Source organism: Tachyglossus aculeatus, chromosome 15 (genome assembly GCF_015852505.1).
Source record: "Tachyglossus aculeatus isolate mTacAcu1 chromosome 15, mTacAcu1.pri, whole genome shotgun sequence".
Classification (NCBI taxonomy): Eukaryota; Metazoa; Chordata; class Mammalia; order Monotremata; family Tachyglossidae; genus Tachyglossus; species Tachyglossus aculeatus.
This window is the reverse complement of record NC_052080.1, coordinates 25407431-25431138: the sequence shown is the minus strand read 5'-3', so window position 1 is coordinate 25431138 and position 23708 is coordinate 25407431. Positions and strand designations below refer to the sequence as shown.

At 45.6% G+C, this 23708-nt stretch overlaps 1 protein-coding gene across 3 annotated transcripts in view; it reads left to right on the top strand.

Annotated features, from left to right (window-relative positions):
- STXBP4 (syntaxin binding protein 4) overlaps window positions 1-23708 on the top strand; it is a 91832-nt gene that overhangs the window by 27185 nt on the left and 40939 nt on the right. For all 3 annotated transcript variants that reach the window (XM_038757201.1, XM_038757199.1, XM_038757200.1), the window contains exons 11-12: window positions 769-858; window positions 6585-6650. In XM_038757201.1, coding sequence (XP_038613129.1) covers window positions 769-858; window positions 6585-6650 — 156 coding nt within the window. The remainder of the gene's footprint in view (window positions 1-768; window positions 859-6584; window positions 6651-23708) is intronic.

The window sequence follows — 23708 nt, the reverse complement described above, 5'->3', positions numbered from 1 at the left end:
GGGTAGGGACTGTCTCTATATGTTGCCAATTTGTACTTCCCAAGCGCTTAGTACAGTGCTCTGCACACAGTAAGCGCTCAATAAATACCATTGATGATGATGATGAGTCCCTGAGTCCCCTGGGGCCATCTTGCCTGGGGGAAGATGGCTCATGGGTACAACAGGGGTCCCCAACTCAAACTCGGCCTGCATTGCATGGTTGCACCGGTGTGTTTCTGAACCCACCCCACCCAGCTAATTTGAAGGAGCTGGCCCTTCAAATTACACTACAGCCACATTTGCTGACAAAAAGGCCTCTAGGTAGTTTCCAAAGGAGATTCCTCAGCTGCCTTAGTGATGTGACATCACGTACAGATGGTAGGAAGCCAAGGATCTGGCCTCTGATTGAATTTGGGCAGGCGAGTTTTCTTATCCGTGGCCCAGACCACAGTCTGCTTAGCAGCTCTTCATTGGAGCAAAATAGATGTTTTTGAAGATAGTAACCCAGAGCAAGCCTTCCTTAAAAAACCAAATCAGTTCCAGAGAATGAAAATAGAAAGTTCACTTGGAGTTGAAGGAGCTCCTCCAGATGATTTTGGGGGTCTATTTTATTAATTAGATAACAGGTCCAAGCCAAGCAACCTGTGGGTTTCTTTAAAAGGGCTCCTGCATTTATGGAATGCTAAGCAATCTGCATGGGAATTACGCTCTTACTTGCATTATTTCACATTTGCTCGATATAATTTGTATTTAATGCATAATTTGTCTTTACATTTTCAACACGTACAGCTTTCTCCCTATGACCCTTCAGAAGTGGATGATGTAGAAAGGCTTAAAAGCGAAAGGAGTGATGCTTTGAAGGAAGTGAAGAAACTAAAGGTAATTCTTAGGTCTTGCATGTATTTCTTAATGGAAAGGTCTGTCTTAATCCCTGCAGTTTCAACATATGGAAACCTTTTTTTTTTAGTATTAGGTATTAAAAATTTAAATATAACCCATTCTTCTATTCCGCTTTCCCTTATGGAGCCCAAAGAGTGTTTTATGCATTAGGTATGCTTCACAACATCCACGTGAAAGCAAATAGTAGTGCTTTCTTTATTTATAGAGCTCAGTGGAAACTGGTAGAAAGCCAATCTGCTTAGCAGTTCATTCCCATTCTCCTCCCCCTCACCCCTCCTCGGCTTTCCCTACGTAAGACCGGACATCTTATGGAGCCCAGGGCTGTCCTTAGCAAAGCAGGATTTCAGTTTGCCCACAGCCCTCTGGAGAAAAGCAAGTTGGATCTCAAGTGGAAAACTGGTCCACAGAGAACTGATGATTGTTTTTGCCAGAATCAGGAGGAGGTGGGATTTCAAAAGGGCTCGGGCGACAGGGAGAGCCAGGATCTGCGGGATTCAGGCAGAGAGCCTGTGGATCGGAAGGAGTCAACCGGTTTTCCCTCGCCCTCAGACAGGAATCCATGGATACAGAAGGAATCCGCGCTGACCCACAAACAGGGATATATATCCACTCCCCGACCCACACAGAGATGGAGGCGTGAAACCAGAGCAGCCGCTGCAAGTAGCCGTTTTCAGGCTGTTCTGCTGATAACAGTTGTATCTGTTAAGGTCTTCTAGGTGCTGAACACTGTGCTAAGCACCGGGGTATATACCAAATAGCCAGACCAGACTCAGACCCCACTCCACACAAGGCTAACAGCCCAAGGGAAAGAACAGATATTTCATTCCCATTTTACTGGTGAGGAACCCGAGGCAGGGAGAAGTTAAGGGACCTGCGCCAGGGTCACACAGCAGTGAACGAGCCAGGATTAAAACCCACCTCCCCTGAATCCCCAACTTCTGCCCCTACTCCACCCTTACATTTTCATAAATTATGCTAAATTTTAAGCCTGCAACCGAGTCACGCAGCAGCCAAATAGACTCGTGTCAGAAGGACACTCCCTAATTATTCTGTCGCCTTCCAATCAAGCAGTCAAATGCTGATATCTCTTGAGCAGCTGTTGTCACAGTACTGAGCAGTTGATCCAGCCAAAATGAGAATGAAAACACACTTCCGAGCAAAACGTTCCCTGCAAATCCAGTACAGAGCTCTCACATAGTAGAAGTTGAATAAATGCTGTTCATGATGGTTCAAATAGATAGTTTATCAATTGTGACATTTTGTAACACTGTGCAAAACATCATACTAGGTCTTGGGTAGGTATCCAAAATGCAGATAGGGCACTGTTCCTTTCCCATATGAGGCTCTCAGTCTTAGAGAGAGAACAGGTACTTCATCCCCATTTTACAGATGAGGAGACTAAGGCAACGAGGAGTTAAGTGACTCGTCTGGCAAAACAAGTTTTGAGAAATACAGTGTGGTAGCCCATTCCGCAATTCCTTCCCTGGTCACAGAGACACATCGCTGACCACTGCTTCAATATGGAGACTTTTTTCTCACTGTCACCCTATCTTGCTGATACCTTGGGTTTGAGATCAATAGCCCAAATAGAAGAATTATACCAAGTTATTGAAATTAGTTACTGATGGTTGGAAAAATTCTAAAAATTAGAAATGGTCACTCACAATCCATGGTATCTCCCTCTCCCAAGTGAGCAGTTAATATATTTTGCTAGTTTAAATACAGTTCTCGCATTTGGAAGGAACCAAGAGGATGATCACAATGTCTCCTGGGATTTTATTTTTCAAAAATACTCTCCCCGCTCCAAAGAGAAAGTCATTGCGCTCACATTGTCCATTTTATTCTCAACCTTCTGCCTCCAATTTCTAATTTAACCTTTCTCATTTACCAAGCATTAACCCTCGTACTCGGGACTTAAATTGGAGGTCAGCTCATAAGTTTAGAGAAATATGATTTGCACCGGTATAGGAAGTCAAAGTTTGGACCGGGTGTGGGTAAATATTTATATCGTTCAGTGTAAGATGTGCCAAGCTACAATTGAAATTGGCGTATGGACATTAATATTAATATATTAATATTAATATTCACCTTAATGTTCTCCATCAATGGAACCATATCGATAATATCTTTCTTAAAACGTATCTCCAAGACACAGGGTAATACTTAACTAGGTGAATTGTTTGTTAGAAGTGGTAAAATGGCATTAGGTTTATTTGCATTAGGTTCACTTGCTTGAAAAGGAGTTTTCTCTCGGAGGATTATTGAATCCTGGCATCTCAATAACTCTAGCATTTATGAACTTACTCCTGTTACTATTACAGCACAGTGTAGTGGATAGAGCAAGGGCCTGGGCCTCAGAAGGTCATGGGTTCGAATCCCCACTCTGCCACTTGTTTGCTGTGTGACCTTGGGCAAGTCACTTCACTTATTTGTGCCTCACTCACCTCCTCTGTAAAATGGGGATGGGGACTGTGAGCCCTAAATGGGACAGGGACTGTGCCCTATTTGATTTGCTTGTATCCCCCCGTCAGCACTCATGTATATATGTCAATCAATCAGTCATATTTATTGAGCACTTACTGTGTGCAGAGCACTGTACTAGGCACTTGGGAGAGTACTCCACAAAAATATAACGGACACATTCCTTGTCCAAGAGCTTACAGTCTAGAGGGGGAGACGGACATTATAAATTAGAAAATTACAGGTATGTAAATAAGTGCTGAGGGGCTGAGGTGGGGGCTAAATAAAGGGAACAGAGCAAGGCAAGGGTGAAGCAGAAGGGGGTGGGAGAAAAGGAAATGAGGGCTTAGTCAGAGAGGGCCCTTTGATAAGGCTTTGATGCGGGGGGAGAGTAATTGTCGGTCGGATATAAACAGGGAGGGCATTCCAGGCCAGAAGCAGGACATGGGCGAGAGATTGGCAGTAAGATAGATGAGCTTGTGGTACAGAGAGTAGATTGCCATTAGAGGTGCAAAGTTTGCAGGCTGGGTTGTAGTAGCAGAGTAATAATAATGATGGCATTTGTTAAGCGTTTTAATATGTGCAAAGCACTGTTCTAAGCACTGGGGAGGATCCAAGGTGATCAGGTTGTCCCACGTGGGGCTCACAGTCTTCATCCCCATTTTACAGATGAGGGAACTGAGGCACAGAGGAGTTAAATGACTTGCCCCAAGTCACACAGCCGACAAGTGGCAGAGCGGGGATTTGAATCAATCAATCGTATTTATTGAGCACTTACTGTGTGCAGAGCACTGGACTAAGCGCTTGGGAAGTACAAGTTGGCAACATATAGAGACGGTCCCTACTCAACAGCGGACTCACAGTCTAGTAGGGGGAGACAGAGAACAAAACAAAACATATTAACAAAATAAAATACATACAAGTAAAATAAATAGAGTAATAAATACGTGCAAACATATATACAGGGTCAAGTTTGGGAGCCTCAAGTAAGTCACTTCACTGGGCCTCAGTTCCCTCATCTGTAAAATGGGGATCAAGCTTGGGAGCCTCAAGTGGGACAACCTGATCACCCTGTGTCTATTCCAGCGCTTAGCGCATAGCAAGCGCTTAACAAATACCAACATTATTAGTACTGTTATTACAGATGAGGGAGCTGAGGCCCAGAGAAGTGACTTGGCCAAGGCCACCCAGCTGACAAGCGGCGGAGCCAGGATTAGAACCCAAGCCCGGGCTCTTTCCAACGAGCCACGTCTCTGCGGCCGATTTGTCCTCTCCCAAACGCTCTGCACGCAGTAAGCGCTCAATAAATAGGGCTGAACGGGTGCTCAGTCCAGTGCTCTGCATGCATTAAGCGCTCAATTGATAGGATTGAACGAACAAATACGCTCTGACTCCCAAGCCCGGGCTTTTTCCACTGAGCCACGCTGTAGCGAGGTGAGGTAGACGGGGGCAAGGTGAATGAGTGCTTTAAAGCTGAATGTGAAGGTCGATGTGTACTTCGTCATTTATTTTGACCATCCTAATTGTGAATAATCTTATGTTCGTATCCCCTGTTACAACAGAAGCCTCTTGTGGGAAGGGAAGCTGTCGCTTTTAGCCCATACTTTTGAAATATCTAGTACAGGTCACTTGGGCAACTGAGTGCTTCTTAAATACTACTTCTTCTGCTGCTTAAAGGTATGGTTCCTACCCTGAGGAGGCTTACAGTTTAACGGACAAGACAGAAGCGCTTAACTGACCATTTGGGTCCGTAACAGATACCATTTAATCAACTCTTCCCGCTCCATCAAGCTGCTACCACACTGATCCAAGCACTTGCCCCATCACGCCTTGATTCCCGCATCAGCTTCCTGTCTCTCCCCATTCTAGTCCATACTTCACTTTGCTGCGCGGATCATTTTTTAAAAAAAGAGTCCAGTCCACATCTCCCCACCCCTCAAGAACCTCCAGTGGTTGCCCATCCACCTCCACATCATCATCAATCGTATTTATTGAGCGCTTACTATGTGCAGAGCACTCCACATCAAACAGAAACTCCTAACCATTGGCTTTGAAGGCTTTAAATCAGTTCACCCCCACCTACCTCACCCTGTGGAAAGAGCCCGGGCTTTGGAGTCAGAGGTCATGGATTCAAATCCCGGCTCCGCCGCTTGTCAGCTGTGTGACTTTGGGCAAGTCACTTCACTTCTCTGGGCCTCGGTTCCCTCATCTGCAAAATGGGGATTAAGACTCTTAGCCCCACGTGGGACAACCTGATCACCTTGTATCCTCCCCAGCGCTTAGAACAGTGCTTTGCACATAGTAAGCTCTTAACAAATGCCATCATTATTATTATTATTATTACAGCTCAGTCCACGTACTTTGCTCCTCTAGTCCACCTTACACACTGAGCCTTGAATTCATCTACTTTGCCCCTTCCCATATCTTACCCTTAGTCTGGAATTCCCTCCCCTTCCATATATGCCAGACCACCATTCTCCCCACCTTCAAAACCTTATTAAGGTCACATCTCCTCCAATAAATAATGATTGATCGGTTGATTGATTAAAGAGGCCTTCCCCACTTCAGCCTCCTTTTCTTCTGCTCCCTCTCCCTTCTGCATCATTTATGCACTTGGATCTGTGATCTCTGAGCATTTGATATTCCTCCCACCCTGAACCCCACAGCACTTTTGTACATATCTGTAAATTATATATAATGTAAGTTATATATTAATATAAATGTCTGTCTCCCCATCTAACCTATAAGCTCATTGTGGGCAGAGAATGCATCTACCAACTCTGCACCTAGTAAGCTCTCAATAAATACCATTAATGATTTAACAAAGGAAATGAGGTGCCAGTAGTAAAAGACACAAGTTAGCCATGAGATAAAGGGGACTAAGATGCCTGAAGGCAGGGCACAACGTGGAGGGCATGACGGGTGCAGAAATACCTCAGTGAGATGACGACCGTGGAGAAGGGTAGAGACATTTTTGGCTGGGCAGAGGAGGTGGGCTTTCCACCACAGCGAAGGCATTCTGTGCCCAGATAGATGCCTATTTATTTTATAAATGTAATTACCACCTCTGCTGCCTAAAGCGGCTGAAACCCATAGTTTAATTCTGAATAGATTTTGGCATTTCACCATGGTGTAGTTTGGGAGACCTAGGAGCTTAGAAACACCGGGCTATAATTAACAAATACAATAATTAACAGCTGAAATAAACCGTATTCGTGACTATTAACACTGCCCTTAAATTACAGGAAGAGCTACTAGAATCTGAAAATCAAAGGAAACAGATGAATGAAGAACTCCAAAATGTTAAACAGGTGTGTGGGGCGGGGGCGGTTGTTTCATGACTTCACAAGCTTTCATTACTCCTCTTCTTAAATTTCAAGTCCGGTAGTTGTTTTACTTTAATTTGATTTAAGGTTGAGGGTGTATTGGACACGAATTAAGGGTGAGTAACATTGAAATATTGACGGAATTACTCAATCTAGGGGGAATTGGGTGACTAAAGTAAATGTAATTTCATGATCATCATCAAATGATATTTATGGCAGGATTAATTGCCTAGAATCCTTTCAGAGTGTTACCTAGGGATGGCTTGAAGAAATACTTGTGGTTTTTTGTCCTTGCTCTAATATTCTGAATGATCAAGGCCAAAGTTCTTGATGTTGTCCCTTCCCCTTCTAATGGTAGGTGTAGTAATAGCAGAAGAAATGATTTTTATGGAGTAGTTACTGAGTGGATTACATTGTACAAAGCATTTCAGAAAACACATAAAGCACAATAACTTCTCTGCCTAGAAGAAGCAAATACCCTTGACTGGAGAGACAGAGCTGGAAATAATCACAAGCAGTGGAAACAGTGTGAACAAAATTTAAATTTCAGTTGAACATACATATATATGCAGGTGTAGAGAGTCAATCAGTGGTATCAGTGGAGGGCTTGTGTGCAGAGCACTATACGCTTGGGAGGGTACTATATTACAGATTTGGTAGATACGTTCCCTGCCTGTAAGAAGCTTACACTCCTTAGTAAGAGGATGGAAATAAATAGATAAATCTGTAAATGCAAGAGGCATCTGAAGGACTGATAAGATTCATTTAAGAGAAGCAGCATGGCTCAGTGGAAAGAGCACGGGCTTGGGAGTTAGAGATCATGGGTTCGTATCCCGGCTCCCGAATCCCGGCCATGCCACATGTCTGCTGTGTGACCCTGGGCAAGTCACTTAAATTCTCTGAGCCTCAGTTACCTCATCTGTAAAATGAGAATGAAAGACTGTGATCCCCACGTGGGACAACCTGATCACCCTGTATCCCCCCCAGCGCTTAGAACAGTGCTTCCCACATGGTAAGCGCTCAACACATGCCGTTATTATTATTATTGTTATTATTATTATTCAGGTTATCTGATGATTGGGCCGTTCATTCCACCGAGTGGCTTTAGAGCCACGTGTCATTTAAAAATAATCATAGTAATAATGTTGGTATTTGTTAAGTGCTTATGATGTGCCAGGCATTGTTCTAAGCGTTGGGCACCGTTCTAAGCCCTGTGCTCATCCGGAAATAGTTTGGCCAGGGTCTCCCCAGACAGCTAGTGACAAGCAAACACTTTGCTGGCCTGATGTATTCAGCCCCTTTCAGCTTTCCTCTTGTCAAATGCCCCTGACCGGCACCCTGAGTCTACTTTCTGAGCGCTTCCCAGTAAATCCCAGCATCCCTCGGCGTTAGACATTGCCTGTCCTTACGCCAACTGGCTCTCCCACCTCCCACTCCGTGGCTAATGGACTTCCTTCCCGGCCGTCGTGGGGGCAGGCCCCTGGGACAGGTTACCTTGGGCAGGCCCCTCAGACACATAGAGGAGCAGCGTGGCTCAGTGGAAAGAGCACGGGATTTGGAGTCAGAGGTCATGGGTTCGAATCCCCACTCCCCCACATGTCTGCTGTGTGACCTTGGGCAAGTCCCTTAACTTCTCTGAGCCTGTTACCTCATCTGTAAAATGGAGATTAAGACTGTGAGCCCCACATGAGACAACTTGATCACCCTGTAACCCCCCCAGCACTTAGAACAGTGCTCTGCACATAGTAAGCGCTTAACAAATGCCATTATTATTATTAACTAGTCAGAGTCTGCAAAGAGCAATGGGAATTAGCCAGAAAGCCTCCATTCATTGATTTCGCCTAGGCTACAGTTAGCGTCTGACTTGTGTGGTTTGTTTGAGTTTTTCTTTCCATTTTAATTCCACATACCAGGACAACCCTTCCTCCCTCACTAAGCGGCTATAAACCTGAGCCATCTACAAAGCAACTAGGGCATCACGCGGCAGTTTCACCATCATCATCAATCGTATTTATTGAGCGCTCACTGTGTGCAGAGCACTGTACTAAGCGCTTGGGAAGTCCAAGTTGGCAACATAGAGAGACAGTCCCTACCCAACAGTGGGCTCACAGTCTAAAAGGGGGAGACAGAGAACAAAACCAAACATACTAACAAAATAAAATAAATAGAATAGATATGTACAAGATAAATAGAGTAACAAATATGTACAAACATATATACATATATACAGGTGAATATAAAAATAAAAAACACACTCATCTGAGGGTTCAAACCGCGGCTCCACCAGTTGTCAGCTGTGTGACTTTGGGCAAATCACTTAACTTCTCTCTGGGCCTCAGTGACCTCATCTGTAAAATGGGGATGGAGACTGTGAGCGCCCCCCCCCCCCCCCCGCCACGAGGGGCAACCTGATCACCTTGTAACCTCCCCAGCGCTTAGAAGAGTGCTTTGCACATAGTAAGCGCTTAATAAATGCTATTATTATTATTACTTATTGCATTTGAGGGGTCGTGAAGCAATGTGAATATCTGGCTCTTTTTTTTTCTTTCCTTGGCTAGTGATTCCCATTCTGGTCACACGAGGGCCTCCCCTGCTTATTTTTCCCACAATATTACCTTTAATTATGGGAAGTTAACGCCGCCGTAAAATACTTTATAGAGTACAACCTCCAAAGACTGGATATTAGAGTCTTCCCAGAGGCACCTTCCCTGCCCACAAGGAACTTACAGTCTAGAGTGGGGGATGCACCTGTGCTCTCCTGGACTACCTGAAATGAGCACCTGTACCGCCTCAGAATCCGACCACTGTCTTCGACCGTGGGGTCCGATAAGCCTTCCGAGCCCCAGAAATCAGTGAGGTCAGACGGCGCTGAAATGCAGAGAAACGGCAACAGAACGGCGCCCAAAATCACTGCTGCAGGTCATTTTCCACTGCATACATCCTCGGGCCTGAAGAAGCAAACAGGCTATTTCTGGCCGAGGGAGGAGTCGGGTGTCATTTTGTTGTTCTAGCACACATAGAGAAGCAGCGTGGCTCAGTGGAAAGAGCCCGGGCTTTGGAGTCAGAGGTCGTGGGTTCAAATCCCGGCTCCACCAGTTGTCAGCTGTGTGACTTTGGGCAAGTCACTTCACTTCTCTGGGCCTCAGTTACCTCATCTGTAAAATGGGGATTAAGACTGTGAACCCCACGAGGGACAACCTGATCACCTTGTAACCTCTCCGGCGCTTAGAACAGTGCTTTGCACATAGTAAGCGCTTAATAAATGCCATTATTATTATTATTATTATTATTATCCAGAAAAAACGTTTTACTGAACGGCTTCAAGGTTTTACCTGTGAGAAGACACCACGGTAACCTTTCCTCCTGGAGGGGCATTAACCATTTCAGGTCCCAGCACCCTTTCCTTCCTCCTCTAGAGTGTAAGCTCATTATGGGCAGGGAACGGGTCTGCTAACTCTGCTGTATTGTCCTCTCCGAAGCACTTAGTACAGTGTTCTGCACATAGTAAGTGCTCAGTAAATACCGTTGATTGATTCCAGTACACTACAAAGCAGTGTGGTCTGGTCGACAGAGTGTGGACTGGGAGACTGGGAGTCCGTCTTCTAGACTGTGACCCCGTTGTTGGGTAGGGACTGTATATGTTGCCACTTGTACTTCCCAAGCGCTTAGTACAGTGCTCTGCACACAATAAACGCTCAATAAATAAGATTGCATGAATGAATGAGTCAGGACCTGGGTTCTAATCCCCGCTCTGCCACTTGTCTGCCGTGTGACCCCAGGTGAGTCACTTAACTTCTCTCTGCCTCAGTTACCTCATCTGTAAAATGAGGATTAAGACTGTGAACCCCATGTGGAAAATGGCCCGTGTCCAACCTGATTATCTCGTATCTACCCCAGGGCTTTTGTGCAGTGTCTGGCACATAGTAAGCGTTTAACAGATACCATAAAAACAAACCATGGGACCAGAGCAAGGGGTCTCAGCTTTGGAAAACCTAAACAACATTCATTCATTTAATCGTATTTATTGAGCGCTTACTGTGTGCAGAGCACTGTACTAAGCACTTGGGAAGTCCAAGTTGGCAACATATAGAGACAGTCCTTACCCAACAACGGACACACAGGCTAGAAGGGGGAGACAGACAACAAAATAAAGCATCCCTCAGGTGCTTAGTCCAGTGCTGTACACACAGTAAACACTCAATAAATAATAACGATAGCATTTATTAAGCGCTTACTATGTGCAAAGCGCTGTCCTAAGCGCTGTCTTAATCCCCATTTTACAGATGAGGCAGCTGAGGCCCAGAGAAGCCAAGTGACTTGCCCAAGGTCACACAGCAGACGTGGCAGAGTCGGGATTAGAACCTATGACCTCTGACGCCCAAGCCCTTGCTCTTTCCACTGAGCCACACTGCTTCAATAATAAATACGTACTAGGGACTACACTAAGCCTGGGATAGATAACAAGATAACTTGGATCTAGTCCATGTCCCATGTGGGGCTCACAGTCTTCATCCCCATTTTATAGATAATAATAATAATGGCATTTGTTAAGCGCTTACTATATGCAAAGCACGGTACTAAGCGCTGGGGGAGACACAAGGTGATCAAGTCGTCCCACATGGGGCTCACAGTCTTCATCCCCATTTTACAGATGAGGTAACCTAGGCTCAGAGAAGCTAAGTGACTTGCCCACAGTCACACAGCAGACGGCAACATGGCCCTCCCCTAGTCACCTAACTCACCATCGCCTGCCCAGCTGTCTCTGCTCGTTCCCTTCATACATAAGGTACGAGCTTCCCGTCCCCATCCAGAGGTCCAAAGACAACTTCTGCCATAACCGGAATGGTAATTTTTCCTTCGAGTTGTGACAGCTCCCAGCAGGCCCGGGCCGGATCCTAACAGCCGCCTTTGATCACCCGCACGCCGAAACCTGGGCTCACCCCGCGGTTGTTTCCAGGGTTTCGCTCCGCCTCATTGAAAGCGCTGCATTATGACCCAAAGGCAGCAGCTGAGGAGGAGCGGTCCCACACGGGAATACTTTATCCTGTCTGAACCAGTCGGGGTCCCGAGGAGGTGGGAAAACCGCTCGGCTGGCACAGTGAACAGGAACACCTGGCAAAGGCTGGTACTAGGGATCGGGGCAAGAGCCCGGGCATCCCACCACGGTCCCCAGGGATGGGTCACGCTTCAGGTTGAAGGGGGCCTGCCTCCCCCGTTAGACTAGAAGCTAGCTGAGGGCAGGGAGAGCGTCTCGGGCCTCTGGTGGCATTCATTCGTTCACTCGATCATACTGATTGGGTACTTACTGTGTGCAGAGCACTGAACTAAGAGCTCAGTCCAATACTATGGTTGTAAGATTGTAAACTCTCTTGTGGTCTACTTCCCCAAGTGATTAGCCCAGTGTTCCACCCTGACTGCTCAGTAAATACTGTTGGTGGATTGATTGCTTGCCCCCATTTGGGCGCTTAACGAATGCCATTCCTGCTACTAATGAAATCCGCTCCCTTTTCTGGCTCTGATGATATTAAATCACCTAGGTGACACTTCTAATAATTGTGGCATCTATTAAATACTTCTGGAGAAGGATAGGGGAGTTTACGGGTAGTAGTGACGGTGTGCACTGCTCGCCCACTGGAGAGTGACGTAGACATTGCATTTAACAGGGAGGGTATTTGCTGATTACCCACTGGATGCAATGCACTGTACTAAGCACCCACTAAGTGCAAGAGAACAACAACAGGAAGACAAGGCACATCCCCTGCCTGCCCATAAGGTGCTTCCACTCTAATGGGGGAGAGGAGGAAGAGAGAGAGAGTCATTGCCCAACCTAGAGCCCAGTCACAGTTGCTTGGGTTTTGGGTCCATTTTCCTGGGCAATAAAACATAAATCTGGTCGAAAGTGATCTCCGGTCATCTGTAACTCGGCCTTAGCGATCTCAGTTTTTTAAAATCCGGTAGTCAGACCCATTCCAAAATGCCAAATCCGGTGGAGCGGGAGAAATGAGGAACAGAAACTCTAAAAATGTTCTCTTTCATCTCCGATTCAGTCTGTCATCCCCACGTCAGTACTGAAGCCGGACCAACATTTAAAACTCTCCCCTCTGAGAACCCACTGGGCTTGCTCCATTTTGAACACTGAGGTTCCATCCCAGCTAATCCCAGCTCCTCTGCTTGTCTGCTTTGTGACCTTGACGTCACTTTTCGGTGCCTCAGTTACCTCATCTGTAAAATGGGGATTAAGACTGTGAGCCCTATGTAGGACATGGACTGTGTCCAACCTGATGAGCTTGATTCAACCCCATTGCTTAGTACAGAGCCTATTAAGCACTTAATACCACAGAAAAATAGCAGCAGCCAGAGAGGCATCATCCTGCTCCCCATCAGAGGTGGCTGGAGGGAGGAAGGGGTCCTTGGCAAGGCCGCTGAGGAGACGGCGGGGGATCAGCAGAGAAAGGGCCACAGTCTCAGGGAGCACTAACTGGCTGTCCCGTCGTCACCCCCGTGCCGAGATCCAGAGTGGGGCCGGGAGACTCAACAGAAGGGCCATTATAGACGAACGGATGGGGTGGACGCTCACTGAGGCCCGATCACAAGGAGACCCGGAGGGCCGAAAACGCCCAACTTATTTCCAAGCCCCCAAACGAGAAAGGCAAATGTCCACTCTCCCTTGTTCCCTCACTTCTGTACCATCTCACACTCCCTGTTCAAATCCTTATCTGTGTCACCGGGCTGGTGACAACCTGGTGGTTCATTCATTCAATCGTATTTATTGAGCGCTTACTGTGTGCAAAGCACCATACTAAGCTCTTAGCACTGTGCTATCACTGATTACCACTTTGGAGGCTGGAAGAATGAATCCACTTGCCGCCCCGCCTGGCTCCCCTGTTCCAAGACAGTGCTCTGTACAGAGTCAGGAAATACGATCGATTGATTGATTCCAGTCCGAGGCCCAGACGAGCGTGCAGACCTACACAAGCAGCGCATTTATTAAGCACTTACTATGTGCAAAGCACTGTTCTAAGCGCTGGGGAGGTTACAAGGTGATCAGGTTGTCCCGCGTGGGGCTCACAGTCTTCATATCCCCATTTTACAGATGAGGTAACTGAGGCAGCGTGGCTCAGTGGCAAGAGCCCGGGCTTTGGAGTCAGAGGTCATGGGTTCAAATCCCGGTTCTGCCAATTGTCAGCTGTGTGACTTTGGGCAAGTCACTTCACTTCTCTGGGCCTCATCTGTAAAAATGGGGATTAAGACTGTGAGCCCCCCGTGGGACAACCTGATCACCTTGTAACCTCCCCAGCGCTTAGAACAGTGCTTTGCACATAGTAAGCGCTTAATAAATGCCATTATCATCACCATCGTCATCACCAAAAGACATAGAAATGCCCCATTTCTGGGCATTTGTCTGGGCATGGGAGACTGCAGGCTCCTCGAGGGCAGGGTTCAGGTCTCTCGCTCAGTTGTACTGAGCAAACTGCCCTGCAAACCGGGGACACTGGAGAACTATTTTGGTGGATTGACATGCAATAAAATCAACCCTGTGGCATGTGAAGGGTCTTAGATGCTTCCAGGTGAATACCCCGTCCAAAGAGTCAGAAGGAGAAGAGTCCTCCTCCAGGAGGCCTTCCCAGACTGAGCCCCTTCCTTCCTCTCCCCCTTGTCCCCCTCTCCATCCCCCCCATCTTACCTCCTTTCCTTCCCCACAGCACCTGTATATATGTATATATGTTTGTACACATTTATTACTCTATTTATTTATTTATTTTACTTGTACATATCTATTCTATTTATTTTATTTTGTTAGTATGTTTGGTTTTGTTCTCTGTCTCCCCCTTTTAGACTGTGAGCCCACTGCTGGGTAGGGACTGTCTCTATATGTTGCCAATTTGTACTTCCCAAGCACTTAGTCCAGTGCTCTGCACATAGTAAGCGCTCAATAAATACGATTGATGATGATGATGAAGAAGCACCAAAGCGGGTAGAGGGGGTAACGGAGGGGCAAAATGGAACGGGCAAGGAATGGGGAAGGAGGATGAAAAGAAAATGAGGAGAAAAGGGAGTCAGAAGTACCTCATCTGACCCAGCCGTAGATAGAACAGACACGCATGCCAAAATAACTTTGTAGTGGCCTTGTAGAAAGAGCACGGGAGCAGGCGTCAAGAGACCTAGATTCAAATCAATCAATCAATCAGTCAATCGTATTTATTGAGCGCTTACTATGTGCAGAGCACTGTACTAAGCGCTTGGGAAGTACAAATTGGCAACACATAGAGACAGTCCCTACCCAACAGTGGGCTCACAGTCTAAAAGGGGGAGACAGAGAACAGAACCAAACATACCAACAAAATAAAATAGGAAAGAAATGTACAAGTAAAATAAATAAATAAATAAATAAATAAATAAATAAATAGAGTAATAAATATGTACAACCATATATACATATATACAGGTGCTGTGGGGAAGGGAAGGAGGTAAGATGGGGGGATGGAGAGGGGGACGAGGGGGAGAGGAAGGAAGGGGCTCAGTCTGGGAAGGCTTCCTGGAGGAGGTGAGCTCTCAGCAGGGCCTTGAAGGGAGGAGGAGAGCTAGCTTGGCTATCCCAACCCCTCAACTTGCCTGCTGTGTGAACTTTGGCGAGCCATTTGGCTTTTTTGTGCCTTAGTTTCCTCACCTGCCACGGAAGAATTAAATACGAGTTCTCATTCCAACCTACACCGTGAATTCCACGTAGGATAGGGATTGTGTCCGAGGTGACTAGCTTGCCTCCACCGCCGGGCTTGGCAGAAAGTGTAACAAACGTAAACGTTATAATTAACAGCTCTGGTGGGGGCTTGAGACTAAAATATGGGTGGAAACAAGAGGCGGCCACACTTCCAGAACACGCAGATTCTGAATGTAGGTGCAATCCTCAGCATGGTAGAAAATCCCATCCAGGCAAATGGAATAATTGTAAGTCCCAAATCCACAGGAGCGATTTGCTTTCTTATTATAAAGAACCCTTATTTCTTATTGAGAAGCAGCGTGGCTCAGTGGAAAGAGCCCGGGCTTTGGAGTCAGAGGTCATGGGTTCAAATTCCGGCTCCGCCAATTATCAGCTGTGTGGCTTTGGGCAAGTCACTGAACTTCTCTGTGCCTCAGTTACCTCATCTGCAAAATGGGGATTAAGACTGTGAGCCCCCCGTGGGCCAACGTCATCACCTTGTAACCTCCCCAGCGCTTAGAACAGTGCTTTGCACATAGTTAAGTGCTTAATAAATGCCATTATTATTATTATTATTATAAAGTACAACAATGAGGAACAGCGTGGCCTAGGGCAGAGCGCATGGGCTTGGGAGTTAGAAGGAGCTGGGTTCTAATTCGCCACGTCTCTGCTGTGTGACTCTGGGCAAATCACTTAACGTCTCTGTGCCTCAGTTACCTCAATTGTAAAATGGAGGATTAAGACCGCGAGTCCCATGACTATTTATTTTATTTTGTTAGTATGTTTGGTTTTGTTCTCTGTCTCCCCCTTTTAGACTGTGAGCCCACTGTTGGTCAGGGACTGTCTCTATATGTTGCCAATTTGTACTTCCCAAGTGCTTAGTACAGTGCTCTGCACACAGTAAGTGCTCAATAAATACGATTGATGATGTGGGACATGGACTGTGTCCAACCTGGTCATCTTGTATCTACTCCAGCCCTTAGTACAGTGGCTGGAACATAGTAAGTACTTAAATAGCTTAGGAAAAAAACCAAAACCATCCAACCATCCATCTGCAAGGGCTTACTTTGGTTCTATTTAGAAATCATAGAATTTGAGAGCTGTGGTGAAAAGAGAGGGTCCAGCCAGATAGGTACTTTTTTAAAAATGTTATTTGTTAACTTAGTAGTCATTCATTCCTATTTATTGAGTGCTTATCGTGTGAACAGCGTTCTAAGTGCTTGAAAGAGTGCAATATAATAATAAACCGATACATTCCCTGCCCACAATGAGCTTAGAGGCAATGTAGTAAGCACTGGGGTAGATAGAAGCAAATCAGGTTGGACACAAACCATGTCTCTTGTGGGACTCACAGTTTTAATCCCCATTACAGATAAAGAAACAAGCACAGCAAAATTAACTGATTCGCCCAAGGTCACACCACACACAAGCGGTAGAGTCAGGATTAGAACTCAGGTCCTTCTGACTCCCAGCTCCATGCTCTATCCACTAAGGCACGCTGAAATTCTGTCTCCCAGAAATAAAGTTGGAAACCAACTCACATCTTGTAGAGAGTAAATTTCCAATTAGATTGCATTTTTAATCAAATTGGACTCAAATTCTTGGTTTGCTTTGGGAATAATACTGATTGAAGTGGTGTTGTATTAATTAAGCGCTTACTATTGTTAAGCGCTCCGCCACTTGTCAGCTGTGTGACTTTGGGCAAGTCACTTGACTTCTCTGGGCCTCAGTTACCTCATCTGTAAAATGGGGATTAAGTCTGTGAGTCCCACGTGGGACAACTTAATTACCTTGTATCTACCCCAGTGCTTAGAACAGTGCTTTGCACATAGTAAGTGCTTAATAAATGCCATTTTTTTAAAAAAAGCGTTAGAGTACACAGGAGACCATCAGATCTGCCTCTTCCTCCCTTCAAAGCGCTTACTAAGTACTAAGTGCTTAGTACAGTGCTCTGCACACAGTAAGTGCTCAATAAATACGATTGATTGATTCAAAGCCCTACTGAGAGCTCACTGAGAGATTGAATGAATAAATGAGTGCCTTCCCCTCCCCACAGCACCTGTATATATATTTGTACATATTTATTACTCTATTTACTTGGACATATTTACATATTCAATTTATTTTATTTTGTTAATATGCTTTGTTTTGTTCCTGCCTCCCCCTTCTAGACTGTGAGCCCGCTATTGGGTAGGGACCGCCAATATATGTTGCCGACTTGTACTTCCCAAGGGCTTAGTACAGTGCTCTGCACACAGAAGGCGCTCAATAAATACGATTGAATGAATGACACAGTCCCTGTCCTACGCAGTGGGAGAGTGGGGATCTTATCTCCATTTTATAGCTTGACCACTAGACCTTAAGCTAGTGGTGGGCAGGGAAACGTCGCTACAAATTCTTACAGTGCACTCTTCCAAGCACTTAGTACAGTGCTCTGCACTCAGTAAGTGCTCGGTGAATATGATTGATAGGTGAGGAAACTGAGGCCCAGGGTGATGAGGCGTTTGCCCAAGGTCAGAGCTTGCCACAGCTCTCAGGGGGCAGGGACTAGAACCCATGTCTCCCGCCTCCCAGTTCCGTGCTCCTTAACCTTAAAATATCCAGCTTTGGGAAGACCCAAAGAAGCAGCGTGGCTCAGTGGAAAGAGCCCGGGCTTTGGAGTCAGAGGTCATGGGTTCAAATCCCTGCTCTGCCAATTGTCAGCTGTGTGACTGTGGGCAAGTCACTTAACTTCTCTGTGCCTCAGTTACCTCAACTGTAAAATGGGGATTAAGACTGTGAGCCCCCTGTGGGACAACCTGATCGCCTTGTAACCTCCCCAGCGCCTAGAACAGTGCTTTGCACATAGTAAGAGCTTAATAAATACCATCATCACTATTAGTGTTACCCATAATGAGAAGTTCAGCATCAAGCTTGCAACAGAATTTGGTTTCGATTGGCCGGGGTTTGATGTCTGATTCCCACAATCTCCCAGACATCTGTGATTGTGTATCTGCTCCCCCTTTGGGGCTTCTGGGCAAGGAGATATGATTTGAAAATTCATCTTTGATGTTCAAAGGAAGAAATCAATTTTGCACCTTTTGAAGTGTGATGCAGCTGCAGGTAAAAATGTTGACAGGGTATGGGTGGGCTAATTAGGGCCAATTAGAATTTGGTTGTCCTGCTTTGGCACTAAATACCAACCAGAACTTCCTTGAAGGATAGGCATTTGACTTCTCTGCGCAGTACTTTTTTTGTTTGTTTCTTCACCTGACCCGAGGCTCTCCTTAGTCAGGTGAAGAGTCGTCCCCACGAGCCCAGAGTCAAACCGACCGCAGGGAGTTCAGATTTTTAGGAAAACACGAGCTGATTTTCACCCTGTATTTTTTACAATCTCTGAGCTCTGTTCCCGAACCCGAGTGAGTCAAAGTGTAAAGACTCCGAAGCTCCAAGGGAACCATAAAGGCAACTGGGTTTCCCGTTCCTCTCTTTCAATTTTCTCAGTTTTCGCAGCTCATGTTGTACATATGGTCTCATTAGTTATTCCAGTTTTGTGAGAACAACGGAGTCTTTTTTTAAAGTTGACTTAACAGGGCCATCTACTTTAAATTGTGACACGAATGACTTATTGGATGGTTTTTAATGTTGCGATTTGGAATTTAGTTGAAAACCTCTCTGTGTTAACCATCATGAAAATAGGTTAGTCTACAGAATAACAATAATAATAATAATTTTTATGGTATTCTTTAAGAACTTACTGTCTGCCAGCCACTGTCCTAAGCCCGGGGTAGTTACAAGCTAATCAGGTTGGGTTCAGTTCGACACCCACATGGTGCTTACAATCTTAATCCCCATTTTACAGATGAGGTAACAGACAAGTTAAGTGATGAGCCCGCGGTCACATAGCAGGACCGGGATTCAAACCCAAGCCCTTATGACAACCACACTCTATCCACTAGGCTTCTCGTGATCTGCTAAAGGGAATTCTACAAAAGAGATACTTAAACTAAGAATTAAACATCTTTAAACCAAACCCACAGACTGCATTCTCCTCGAGGATGGGAGTGGTGTATGTTACTCTTACTGTAAGCACTCAAGTGCTTAGTACAGTGCTTTGCACACACTAGACCCCCCCAAGCGACCGTGAGGAAAGGAATTTGAAAAAAAATATTGCTGTGCTAAAGTGAGTTACTCTTTATGCTTGGGGCTTCTCAACTGATCCTTCTTGGAATCCGTCACCGGCTTCTAGACTGTGAGCCCACTGTTGTCTCTATATGTTGCCAACTTGTATGTCCCAAGCGCTTAGTACAGTGCTGTGCACACAGTAAGCGCTCAATAAATACGATTGATTGATTGATTGGGCTCCAACTCCGGGGGGAAAGGGGCCACTGCGGACCACTGCTCCGTGACAGCCCGGTTGAAGGGTGGGCCAGGCAGGTGGCCGCCAAGGATAGCTTATCTTCCAACTGTTATATAGTACTCTCCCAGACACTTAGTACAATACTCTGCACACAGTCAGTGCTCAATAAATACAACCGACTGATTGACCTCAGAGCCAGTTTGGGGGCCTTCATTGCTGTTGAGCCCCTTGTGGGAGCAGTGTATTGTACTGAGCGCTTGACGAGGCCAGCGGAACCACAAGACACATTCCCTGTCCACGAGCAGCCTCTGCTCTAACAGGTAAGACAGTCCTTGAAATATTCACAATTAGCAGAATCAGAATGTGCCTCAGTTCCCCCAAATCATGGGCCTGAAAAGCAGCGCGGCCTAGCAGAATAAGGAAGGACGTCCAAGTCGGAAGTCCTGGGTTCTAATCCCTTCTCCGTCACTTGTCTACTGTGTGGCCTAGGGCCAGTCACTTAACTTCTCCACGCTTCTGTTTCATCATCTGTAAATTGGGAGTGAGGTACCTACTCCCTCTTCCCCTTAAACTGTGAGCCCCAAGTGGGACAGAGACCATGTCTGGCCTGATTATTCTGTGTTTCCCCTGCGCTTAGCGTGCAGTAAACACTTTAGAAAAAACACATTATCATCCTTCCCCGCACATCACTGATTTTGAAGGGATACAGTGAAGTTGCTGAGCTCCAGCAGGTGCTTTTATTCTACAGAAACCCTCAGTAAGTACAGAACGCAGAGATAATCTGGGCGTCTGGGCTAAGGAAACTTGGTGTGGTTGACTTCTAATCATTTTCATATTTTCATACATATATGTATATATGTTTGTACATATTTATTACTCTATTTATTTATTTATTTTATTTGTGCATATCTATTCTATTTATTTTATTTTGTTAGTATGTTTGGTTTTGTTCTCTGTCTCCCCCTTTTAGATTGTGAGCCCACTGTTGGGTAGGGACTGTCTCTATATGTTGCCAATTTGTGCTTCCCAAGTGCTTAGTACAGTGCTCTGCACATAGTAAGCGCTCAATAAATACGATTGATTGATTGATTTCACCTCAAACACCCACTCGCACACACACACACCACCTCACAACCCGCTTGGGAAGAACCCTTGTCGGATTTCCCACTCACAGACATCAGAAACCAGTAACCAGAACGTATTTCAGAATGGGGTAACGTACGTCTCCACTGGCACCTTCTGGGTCTAAAACACCTTTCCTAAGGGATTTATGGATTTGCCTGAAGCCTCTCCAGTCAGTACAGGCTATGCAACTGCAAGGAAACTGCAAAATCCACAGTATTAGAGACTTTCTGTTTTAAAACTTGATAGATAACCGTGGTATTTGTTACGCACTTACTAGGTGTCCAGCACCAGTCTCAACGCTGCGATAGATACAACATAAGCAGATCATACACAGCCGGTCACGCAGTCTAACCGCTGGGATGGATACAACATAAGCAGATCCTACACAGTTCTTGTCGCACAATCTAAGGGGCAGAGAGAACAGGTGTCATATTCCCATTTTATAGAGGAGGAGACTGAGGCACAGGAAAGTGAAGCGACTTGCCCAGGGTCACACAGCAAGCAAGTGGCAGAGTGAGGATTAGAACTCAGGTCTCCCAGCTCCCCGCCTGTGCTTTTCCCGCCAGGTTCCCTCTGCTTCTCTTGAGGGAAAATGCACCAGGCAACCTTTGTGTTTGTATGCCGTTAGTGTCTTTCACTCTAAAGTTAGGTTCCGGAGAGATTCAGAGCATTTATCTGCTGCCGTGATTGTCCTCATCAGCCTATAGGAAGTTGTTCCCCCGAGCGCAATCTGGTCTCCTAGTTATTTCATTCTTCAAATCCAGCCTCTGAAGGAGGAATCAAGAACGTTGAGTTTTTTCCATTTCACAGATGGGGAAAATGAAGACCAAGAATGAAAGTCATGTTTTATGTTTGCTGGATCAATCTAACATTACCAAGGAATACAGGAGGTGACAACTTGCAATTTCTTTAGGCTAAGGGAAGGATTTTAATGTGTTCAAATGCACGTTTGGGTGGGTTTTTTCTCTCAGCCAGTTGAGACAAGCAGCGTGGCTCAGTGGATAGAGCATGGGCCTTGGAGTGGGAAGGGCCTGGGTTCTAATCCCACTCTGCCACGTCTCTGCTGTGTGATCTTGGACAAGTCACTTGCCTTCTCTGTGCCTCACCTGTCTCATCCGTGAATTGGGGATTAAGTCTGTGAGCCCTAAGTGGGCCAGGGACTTTGTCTAACCTAATTTGCATCTACTCCAGCGCTTGGTACAGTGCCCGGAACATAGTAAGCGCTTAACAAAAATCATTAAAAAAAACCCGCTTTTTACCTGTTAAACTACAAAACTTGCAAACCCAAGGCAACCTCCAATGGAGAGCTTCCAAATACCACGTCAATCCATGAAGCGACTATAACCCTTGTTCTGTGATAGCGATATTCAGGCTCAACCTGACCTATTATTATTAATAGTAATGATAATATTAATAAAGGGATGTGTTAAGTGCATACTTTTTGCCAAGCACTGTTCTAAGCTGTGGAGTAGATACAAGGTTATCAGGTTGGACACAGTCCCTGTCCCCCGTGGGGTTCCCAGTCTAGTTAGGAGGGAATAGGATTTAACTAAGAAATTCAATAACTCGTCCAAGGACACACAGCAGACGAGTGGTAGAGCTGGGATCCGAACCCAGTTCCTCCGCTCGAAGGCCCATGCTTTTTCCACTAGACCGTAGTGATTCTCATTAGTAAGTTTATTAAGTTTCTCGATCGACTGGCACAGATCCAAGAGGCTTTTCGGATTTTTATTAGAAAGACGGGCCCTAGGGAAGAGGAAAATGGCTATCCGTTGTCCTGCAGTGCTAAGTAAAGCTCGCTACTGTTTTTCTTTTCTTTACTGCCTCCTCCAGAGATCTTCATTTAATCACAGCCATCTCTTAAATCAGCATATTCAGTAGCAATTTGACTAGGCATGGACTGAGTAAAACTCCCTTTGCCACAAAGCCATCTTTCAGAGCAGCAACATGAATTGATCATCAAAAAGCCTGTGTCTTCTATTGCCCTGCTCTATTTCACTGGGAAGGAATGAAAAGAGCTGAATAACCTTCCACCTGGATGTCCCCTTTCCCAAACTAAATTTCTTTAAAAATAAATCACAAGAGCCATTCTGAGGCACGCAAAACCAAGGCTCCATGCAGTTTGTTTGAATGAGACAGATGATCCCTTTGGTGCTGTCTATATGGGAGCTGATCTGCGGTTTTATGACGACGGCAGAACTTTTTAATTAGGGGAACACTGTGAAATGGAGACTCCAGGCCAGCACCATTCCCTGAAAGTGTTCCATACAGAGCACACAATGGTGATTCTTCATTGTATCCAAGTTGATATGATTAAAAAAAAAGGTCATTCTAGTATTTGATTTGGTTCCCCGTCACAATCCTAAAAGAGCAAACCACCAGAAAGAATCGTTTCTCAGGGAGGGTAGAAGTGGGTAAAATGTCCCTTGAAGGGTTTTTGTTAGAAGACTTGGAATTCCATGCTGGCCCAACTATTCTTCCAGGATCCACCTGAAGCTTTAAAGCCTCTGATTCATTCATCCTTTCATATTTATTGAGTGCTTACTGTGTACAGAGCACCATACTAAGCTCTTGGGAAAGTGCAATGCAACAGTAAACAGTGGCATTCCCTGCATACAACAAGCTCACAGTCTAAAAGAGGGGAAACAGACATCAATACAAATAAATGTCAGATATGTACCCAAGTGCTTTGGGGCTGGGAGTGGGGGGAAGAGCAAAGGGATAAATAAAATGACAGATATGTACATAAGTGCTTTAGGGCTCAGATGGGGGGAAGAGCAAAGGGAGCAAGGCAGAGTAATGCAGAAGGGAGTGGGAGATGAAGAAAAGTGGGGCTTTATGATCGCTAACCTATTGGCCAACGAACAGGGGGGAGAGCTCC